At 51.8% G+C, this 9,747-nt stretch overlaps 1 protein-coding gene across 1 annotated transcript; it reads right to left on the bottom strand.

Annotated features, from left to right (window-relative positions):
• Nucleotides 1-282: 282 nt before the first annotated feature.
• On the bottom strand, nt 283-8,042 carry LOC148665323 (uncharacterized). Its single transcript, XM_088631590.1, has 7 exons — nt 7,976-8,042; nt 7,464-7,663; nt 6,362-6,516; nt 4,363-4,826; nt 3,575-3,675; nt 2,073-2,198; nt 283-639 (listed from the first exon to the last, which is right to left on the bottom strand). The coding sequence occupies exons 1-7, from the start codon at nt 7,989-7,991 to the stop codon at nt 415-417; spliced, it is 1,287 nt and encodes a 428-aa protein (XP_088487716.1). The 5' UTR covers nt 7,992-8,042; the 3' UTR covers nt 283-414.
• Between the last annotated feature and the right edge of the window lie 1,705 nt (nt 8,043-9,747).

The raw sequence follows: 9,747 nt of genomic DNA, 5'->3' as shown, positions 1-9,747 counted from the left end.
GGTCAAACCCCCCCACACACACACCCAATGCATTCTGGGAAATGTAGTTTCAGACAAGAGCTGCCATCTTTGTCAGACCTTCGTCCCCTCTTTCGCCACACGATCGAGACAGCAGAGGACCCGCTGATGGGCAGGGGATTGAAAGCAGGGGCCCCTCGAGGCCCATCTGCCTTCACCATACAGAGGTTCGACGAAAGGCACATCATTCCTCGCCCCCCCAGAAATAAGGGGTCAAGCCTCTGGTACAGATAATCACTGCAAAAAAAGCCACTACGCAAGAGGTGCTGATCGACTTTTTATTGCGTGTGAAGAGCATCGCCGGAGCCCCAAGAACCCCACAATGGGGGCGAAGGGAGGAGTCGACCCCTTCAGAGCGGTCGATATCCCAGCAGCCCCCCGACTTGAAGCACCGCCCTACTTCGGCCCCTCAACAGCCTTCCCAGCATCTTGGTCCGGCAGCTCCCGGAGGGTGGGGGGGTTCAGCTTGTCCAGCTGCGCCACCACGCTGTCGTACTCATGCTGCCACTGCTCCTTGCTCAGGGCCGAGGGGCTGACCTCCAGGAACCTGTAGGCCTCCTTGGACTGCAGGATGAACATCCCGCGGACGTGCATGCAGACATTGCAGAAGTTCTTCCAGATCTGCGGGGAAGGGGAGGAGAAGCACAGACGTGAGGCCGACCCGAGTGGTGCGGGGAAACGTGAGATCTCACTGCCACGGGGCAGAGAAGAAACGCTCCTGTTGCTGGCAATCCTTCTGCTGTGGGAAAAGGGGGCGCTGTTGTCTGAATCACGTGACTCCATTTCCCCAATCAGACCCACGCGGTCTTATATAACACTTTCCTGGACACCCCACTTAAAGTGCTTTACAGGTAATGGGGAATCCCACTACCACCACTAATGTGCAGCCCTCACCTGGATGACGCGATGGCAGCCATAGTGCGCCAGAACGCTCACCACACATCAGCTCTCAGTGAGGAGGAGAACAGAGTGATGAAATCAGTTCAGAGATGGGGATTATTAGGAGGCCATGATTGGTAAGGGACAATGGGAAATTTGGCCAGGACGCCGGGGTTACACCCCTACTCTTTTCGAGAAACATCCTGGAACTGTTAATGAGCACAGAGAGTAAGGACCTCGGTTTTATGTCTCATCAGAAGGACGGCACCTGTTTACAGTCCAGTGTCCCCGTCACTATACTGGGGCATTAGGACCCACACAAACTGGTGGCCCCACTACCACTTCTTCCAGCAGCAGAATTAGTTTTTCCCAGAAGTCTCCCCTCCAGGTACTGACCAGGCTCACACATGTGTAGCTTCAGTGGGTTGCCAGTTGCCATCTTGGGTGCGAGAGGGGGTTTGAGTCCGTTCAGTGAAGCGCAGTTGAGAGCAACAGGATTTATCCCTGCCGCACCGAGGCCTGGAGATAACGTGGACCAATCGGAATCAAAACGCACCCATCAGCCCGCCAGGAATCATCTGCTCGCTCGGGGGGGGGTGCACACCTCTATCCCAGAAGGCATTGGGGTGCGGTCCACATGTCTCGCAAACCCTTGCAGTGATAATCCACCCGCAGGATTATCCCTGACCAGTGAAAGGATCTGACCGAATTCTAGCCCAGAAGGGGGCCGTCTGGATGTTTAGCACATGACTACTCTCTGATCCACAGCTACAGCTCATGATCCCCTGCGTCCCCTGTGAAACCTCCCACCTTGCTCTTCAATCTCGTAGCCTTTGGTCTCCATCGCCTTAGGCTACACTTTTGACTCTCGCTTTTCTTATTCCACTTGACAGGGTGATGACAGAACAGCCTCCCCACGACACCACCCGCTCCTATACAGGACAAGCACTGCACCCATCAGAAGCCACAGTAACCACTGCATCGGCAGCTCAGGGGCTGCCTGTAGGATTGTTGGTGCTGCAGCTCAATCAGAGTGTCTGGGGTGTGCAGGCAAAGATCTGGGCCAACAGGTACCAGATCAGAGAAGCTCAACCCGCCAGGCAGGACAGCTCTGTCCACCCCCGCTCTGAGATTGATCTACCAGAATCGCTCTGGGAAAAAAAAACAACACTGACCGGCTCGGCCTTATCCAGGCTGGACAGGAAGTCCATCTCACAGTCCTCCAGGAAGTCCAGCATGTCCTCTCCGGCGAAGGTCCTCTGCTTGAGGTTGTCCAGCGCCACGCCGGTGTAGCGGCGAGGCTTAATAATAAGGCAGAATTAAGTGTTTCTGAGCTTTCCCAAATTAGGCCTCATTTCTCTGTTCATCTCTGTGGTGCAGCCACAGAGAAACCATTCATGCAAGGTGATTTAAGGTCCAAGGACAGCTCCCAAAGGGGGATGCACTTAGCTAAGCCTGGCTATCATGATCAATGGTCACCCATTGGCGCCTATCTGTCTAGGGAGTGCGAGTTGGACATCTGGATTGCATTCCTAAGTGTCAGGACTAAGTGACTCATATCTCACCTTGATCAACCAATCAGGGACCGGTAGGGCCGAGTAACCCACGTGGGACTCTGATGCCCATGGAACTTTCAGCCAATCAATGAGCTGAAGTTCCTCCAGGTAAAAACAGGCAACACAGAGAGCCTGGGAGATTCAGATTCAGATTCAGATTCAACAAGATTCAGACAAGATTCAGAAGGAATTCAAAGGAGAATCCCAAGGGCAGGACATTCTCGCAGCGCGCCTCCTGACCATCCTGAGACTCAGCCCGGACAACCACGGAACGGCCAGTGTGTCCGAGTGCCAGAACTTTCCTTTGTTCTAAGAGTCTAGAGTTGAGGTTGCCAGAGAGTAACCAGCAGCAGGCCTCGTGAACAGGTCGGAACTGTGGACAGCTGAATTACTATTCAGAACTAGCTCTTCATCAGGAACGAACCAGTCCTCTTCCTGACTTGCTGGGACCCACAGTCATCTTTTCTCCTGTGCACAAACTTTGCTAGTTAAAGCCAACAATGAGCATCAGCAGCGCACCGTCGCAAGCCGCACAGCACAGCCTGGCACCGAGCCAGAGAGCGCGGATTGGACAGCAACAGCCTGCAACTGTTCCTTTGTGCCCGCAGGAGATCTGAATCCCCAAAGATTGGATGAGTATTCAACTTCAATGCATTACAGCTCGAGAATTCAATTGTTATCCCAACCAGTTGATATCAATTTAATTCCTAAGAGTTATGTACTTGTTTGAGTATCTAATGTAGAAGTTGTAACCAAGTTCACTTTACGAAACGGTCTTAATGAATGATATACTGAACGTATGTCCTCTTGATATGTGTAACACTTTGTAACTGATTGAATATATATCTTTTGTATTCTGATAACCCTCTCGATAAGATCTGTTAGGTTTATATGCATATTCTATGTATTAATAAATGTATCCCCGTGTATTAGTACCTGTGTGTGCGCGTTGTTTGAGTTATGTCGCATGGTTGGATTCTAAAGCCATCAAAAGAATCAACTTTGTGATTTACTGCTACAATTAATAATTGTCTCAGTAAATGCCCAAACCCTACAGAACTGGTGCCTTCAGAGAGCCACTATGATTACATATTTGGCGTCCCTGAACCGGCATAATCTACACCGGTCGTCTCCCAGAACTTCTTCATCTGCAGCAGGATCTCCTGGATCTTGGTCAGGCACTTCTGGACCTCCGCCAGCATCTTGGGATCTCCAATGGATCCTGGGAGGCAGAGGAGGAAAACAGGAATTGCTGGAGGGGCTGGATCAAGAGGCAGATGTCATTTTTAGATGGAAACATACCCTGGCTTCTCTCAAGACACAGCTGGATGAGCTCCTCCAGTCAGGACAGGAGGGTCTCCTTTACACAAAGGGTGGGGGAGTGGGGAACAAGCTGCCCAGCCATGTTGCTGAAGCCAACACCCAGAATTCGGTTAAGACGCAGCTGGCTGAAATCTGCTTCTCAGTCAGTTACCGATCTGCCAGCCGAGCCTGGAGGTTACAAACAGGACGTTTTCGTGCACCGAGCTGCCGGACCGGGACAGGCCTGTCCTGAGCTGCCGGTGGGAATCGGGGTCACCGAGGCCGTGACCTCACCCCGGCAGACAAGCCTCATCCCAGCGGCCCCCCACGGTTCGGCAACCCACCCGCCTACTGGTTTCAACTCTGGCAACAGCTCAGGTCTGTTACAAGCAAGCAATCACATAGAAAAACAAAACACATTTCCCTAAATCCTGACTTTGCTATGGGCTTGAAGCCGAGAGCGGGACTTCAGTCAGGACAGGAGCGGCTCCTTCACACAAAGGGTGGTAGGGGTGTGGAGCAAGCCGTCCAGCCACGTTGTTGAGGCCAACACCCCGCACAAAACACGTTCCAGCGGCCCCCACGATCCGGCAACCCGCCCGTCTACCCATGTCGATCTGGACCTTGGCGTAGTCCAGCTGCAGCCGGATCAGCTCCTTCTCCTTCTGCCACAGCTCCGACACCTTGGCGTCCTTGCGGCTGCGCAGCTCCTCCAGCTGGACCTTGAGGGACTCCACGGCCGCCTTGTCCTTGGGGTCGTTGGTGGCCTTCTGGATGGTGTTGATCATGGCGCCCAGGATGGGCACCACAGCCGCCACGATGCCGAACTTGCGGTCCCGCTCCCCGATGCTGTTGATGAGGCACTGCAGCTTCTTGTTCTTGTCCTGGATGTCCGTCTCCAGCTGGTTCCTCTCCCCCTGTAGCTGTTTGACCGAGGTGTCTAGCTTGCTGCACTGTCCCTCCAGGGCCTTGGCCTCCGCCGTCTTCTCCTTCTTCTGCTGCTCCTTGTCCGCCTTGGTCTTGACCACGTCGCTGCAGGTGTCACCCACGCCTTTGCTCAGATTCTCATACCTGGAGGAGGAGATGGGGTGGGGAACTGTGACCCCTCTTGTGTGGAAGCCCGCAGCCCCCCACCACCGAGACCGTATGGGACAGGAGAATCCGAGCCAGCGAGCCAAGAGACAGGGGGGGAGATGTCCACCTGCTGAAAAACTAAGGTTGCTGCTGGGAGAGGTGTTAGTGGGGCCAGCAGGGGGCGCTCACCCTGCGGTCTGTATGGGTCCTGATGCTCCAGTATAGTGACAGGGACCCTATACTGTAAACAGGCGCCGTCCTTCGTGTGAGACGTAAAACTGAGGTCCTGACTCTCTGTGGTCATTAAAAATCCCAGGGTGTTTCTCGAAAAGAGTAGGAGTGTAACCCCGGTGTCCTGGCCAAATTTCCTCCTAATAGTCCCCCTCTCTGAACTGGCTTCATCCCTCTGCTCTCCTCCTCACTGAAAGCTGATGTGTGGTGAGCGTTCTGGTGCACTATGGCTGCTGTCGCATAATCCAGGTGGTGGTGGAGGGGAGTCCCCATTACCTGTAAAGCGCTTTGAGTCGACTTTCCAGAAAAGCACTATATAAGCATAAGCAATTATTATTATTATTATTATTATTGCTGCTTGAAAGCAGCCTGGGACCCAGTGGAAGGAGCCTCCCCCTGTTCGCCATCAGAGGGCAGCAGTGTGAATGATTCACCGCTACATCTGCTGAACTCCACTCGCCTCCGCGCGCTGCTCTTCTTGCTGGTGTTACAGAGTTATTGCGCATTTACTGTCCAGCACTGCCCGTTTTTGGTGTTGGGTTGTGCATGATGGTGGGCTGTCATGACTGTTGTTATTTACTGTTTTGTAACGTGCCATGCACACTGTGCCGTCTTTTTTGTACTGTGCGCCTCCCGAGAGAACGGGGCCAATACAAACTCCTATGGACTGTATGTGTGCATACTGTAGGGCAATCCTACTCTGTTGGCGAGAAGCGAGGCCCTGCACCCCAGCTGCTCCAGGTGGCACCATATAAATGGCCGACCCTGCGCTTTGACCCCCAGCTTCTCTCTCCCTATCTGTGTGTCTCATGGAGAGCAAGCTGGAGTCTGTGAAAAGACAAATTCCCAATGCAAGAAACTGTATAGGGTTAATAAAGTGATCTTATAAATTACTCTGCCTCTCATCCCCTGCGCTACTTCTGGTTTGTGATCTTTGAGGTTACTGGGTGACCGATGAAGAGTTTTGACTGGGTTGATGCATTCTCATGCATTTGATGCCAACAGCAGAGGAGGATCCCGCAGTACTTTCTCCTAGTTGGTAAAATAAGGTATTCAGTGGTGTCAGAACAACGATAACGGGCACCCTGGGCTGACAGTCTATCTAATATGAAGCAAACGGCAGCTCCCGAGACAGTATGGGAGCGGATAATTCAAGCCTAACAGGAAGTGCTTTTCACAAAGGGTGGTGGGAGGGTGGAGTAAGCCACTCGGTTGGAATGAATCCTGATATCCCAGGATCTCTGGCTGCTTGCAATGACGGGTTCCCCCATGGCAGAGCTGGAGCTCTGGGGGGGTCTTACTTCTCCACCGATCGGTCCACTTGGTGGCAGATGTCCTCGATCCAGCCCTTCGACTTGTCCAGGAACTTCTTGGCCAGCGCCACGTTCCTCTTCTTCACGGCCGTCCGGATCATCGGCAGCATGGTGCCAACGATGTTGGTCCCCGTACTGGCGCACTGCGAGCGAGATCAAGCGCCAGCACCGTTATCTCTGTTTCGCAATCCTGACCCCTCTGCTGTCTCAAGAGTCTCCAGCGCTTTTATTTCAACAGGGAAGACACCCTGGATCTAGATTTTAGGATTGGGATGTATTTTACAGCAGACTATCCATCCATTTTCTCAGAGCTCTCTCCAGTACAGGGTCACAGGGGGAAGCTGGGGTCTATCCCAGCAAGCAACAGGCACAAGGCAGGTTCACCCTGGACAGGACACCAGTCCATCACAGGACACACAGACACACACACACACATGGACAGGACAGGACAGGACAGGACACTAGTCCATCACAGGACACACACACACACACACACACACACACACACACACACACACACACACACACACACACACAAACACACAAACACACAAACACACACACACACACACACGCAGACACGCACTAGGGAAAATGCACCTGCCAGTATGATTTTGTACTATGGTAGGAAACTGGAGCACCCAGAGGAAACCTGCATGAACACAGGGAGAATATGCAAAGTCCATGTAGGAGTTTGTAGGAGTCTATGGAAGCCTCCCAGGGTTCTCCCAAGACCCAACTAAATGTATGGAATACAAGTTCATTTGTAGAACCCTTTGAAAATGAGATTTTTTCCAGATTTTAAATTTCATTAAATTTTCTGCACACACAACTGAGACACATACACAACTGAGACACACACACCTTTCAAAGCATGTGTGCACACACATACACAACTGAGACACACACCGGTAGCAGCAGGTGCCCACACACACACACACAACTGAGACACACACACCTGTAGCAACAGGTACACACACTCACACAAACCTGGAGCTGTAAGTACGAGGACTCACCTGGAGCAGCAGGTACTCTCACACACACACACACACACACACACACACACACACACAGAGAGACACAGACCCACCTGGAGCAGCAGGACCTCGGAGGAGGCGAACAGCTGCTGGCTCTCTGTGGCCTTGAGCCTCAGTTTCCTCTCCAGCTCAGGGTGGGTGGCCAGACACAGGTAGGACAGGTGGAAGAGCAAAGCTGTCTTCTCGGCGGCCGGGACCATATCCCTGAACATCTCCATGTCATTCATCAGCTGCTGATCCGCAGGCACTAGGTCTGAGAGAGACATTCAGGAAAGAAAAGGCTTTTTAAATATTTTCTTCACCCCCACGTCCCCCATGTCAAAACCCTCCCAACCCAGAGTGTCCAACATGAACACCTTGAGCCCTTGAGTCTGTGTAAAACTTTCTGCACATCTGCCTTGTGCAAACACCTTCAGTAACTGAAATCAAGACAGTTCACTGTGGTTCAGCTCGTGAATCCTAAAGCCTCATTATACCTCCATAAGACACCAAGGGGTCAAACACCACAGCTGAAGTCGGAGAATCACAATATCCGAATCGGGTTAACGGATCAGAACACGCTTACCACAACACTGAGACATCTTGAAGCAGGTTTGTGGGCGACCTTAGGCACTGAAACATCTGTCCTGCAAAGAGAAAGAGGGTGTTTTTTTAAGGCAAATATCAAGAAAATAATAAAGTTATTTCCCTCTCACCCCCTGCCGCTCCTATGCCAGAACACCAGCTGAACACCGCCGATGGAGAGCAGCTGGGTTTGAGATGAACTACAATACAAGCTGAGAGACCAACAAATTGCTTGAGATACCCTACTGGGGAGGTATCAAGTAGAGAAAGCACACACCGATTTCAAGTCTACACAAGTTTCAGCCGCATTTTCTAGCGGTCTCACAGCTCACTGGAATGGTGTGCAAATTTTCATAAAACGAGCATCTGGTCTCCTCTTAACAACTAATCATTTTCTTTGACCAGCGGACAAAACACACACACCCCTCCCCCCACATTAAGACCAGGAGAGACAGGAGGACTGCAAGCCTGACTGGTTCAAATCGAAAGCACGTGGCAAAGGCAGCAGATGGGACAACGGAGCCTAAACGGATGTAGTAAGGCATCCTAGAGCATATTAATAAAAAAAGCCTTTAGACTCACGGCTGTACGAAGCTCTCTCAGCTCTTCCCGGAGGACTTTGACAGTGTGCCCTTCTCTGAGCCTGTTTTATAGTGCTCCGAACAGGTAAGAAACACCATATAAGGCTCGCAGGGCTGCAGAACCCCGCCCCTACTCAGACTGCTCCAGGGGAAAAATCTGTAGGGGAGCCGTCTGAAATTCGGAGGGGGGGAGTGAAACAGAGCCGCTGTGACTGCCCCAGCAGAATTTCACAACCAGGCCCCTGATGGTCGTGATCGAAGATACCGATGAGCCATCTGGCATTGAGCGAGGAAGCCCGGTTTCACGTTCACCAGCGCCCGCGCGATTATTTTTATTATTGCCAGGAGTAGCAAAATGCACCGACGTTCTGAATCGTTAATAATAATAATAATAATAATAATAATAATAATAATAATAATTGCAAGTGGAGCTGTATGTCCTGAAGTATAATAATAATAATTAATAATTGCTTACACTTATATAGCGCCTTGCTGGACCCTCCACTCAGAGCTCTTCCCAGGTCATGGGGATCCCCTCCAGCCCCAATAGTGTGCAGCCCCACTAACACCTCTCCCAGCAGCAGCCTCAGCTTTCCCAGGAGTCCCCCCTCCAGATTAAGAAAACAGCAGGCACAGACTCCGATAACTACGGTCCTCGTTATAGAACGACTCTTAAGTATAAGGATAAACTCCAGCAAGGCATCGGTCCACCCGAGCCCTCGAGATCGTAATAATGCTGCAAAGGGACGTAAGGGGTTTATTCCCTGCCACAAAGGAAAGAAAGGCAACGTTTCGGGCCGTGGAGCCTTCTTCAGGCTGAAACGTTGCGCTGCCTTGCTGCTCTTTTCGTTACCTGTCCTTACCTGTTACCTAGAGGAAACCTTCTCGAGCTGCTTTATAATAATGTTGACACCCAGGAATGCAGACACCATGGAATAGGTGCTGTTCATGGACGGATAGCTCTTCCGGCACATCAGACAGCCCGATGCAGGACCTGCGAATTCGGGGGTTCGTGTTCATTATCTGACCATTGACAAAGCACATCTGTTTTTTTAGGGCCCGAGTTAAGTAGGTGAAAGTCCTTTTGTCCAAAACTGAGGGGGCAGGACAGTTGAGTGGAGGGGGCGATGCACAGGGTCTGGACTGCTCTACCACCACACCCTTCGGCAGACACCTCTACCAGGAGGCATTC

This window comes from Lepisosteus platostomus, chromosome 5 (assembly GCF_059453375.1).
Source record: "Lepisosteus platostomus isolate fLepPlt1 chromosome 5, fLepPlt1.hap1, whole genome shotgun sequence".
Taxonomy (NCBI): domain Eukaryota; kingdom Metazoa; phylum Chordata; class Actinopteri; order Semionotiformes; family Lepisosteidae; genus Lepisosteus; species Lepisosteus platostomus.
The sequence above is the reverse complement of the archived record's forward strand: the minus strand, read 5'-3'. Positions and strand labels throughout refer to the sequence as shown.

Bases quoted from the DNA above. Each gene is read 5' to 3' on its own strand.
- LOC148665323 (XM_088631590.1), bottom strand. The intron at 2,199-3,574 runs GTAGATTATGCC...CTTATTATTAAG, and splicing joins AGTTCTGGGAGACGACCGGT to CCTCGCCGCTACACCGGCGT. The intron at 640-2,072 runs GTCAGTGTTGTT...CCTTCCCCGCAG, and splicing joins GCCTGGATAAGGCCGAGCCG to ATCTGGAAGAACTTCTGCAA.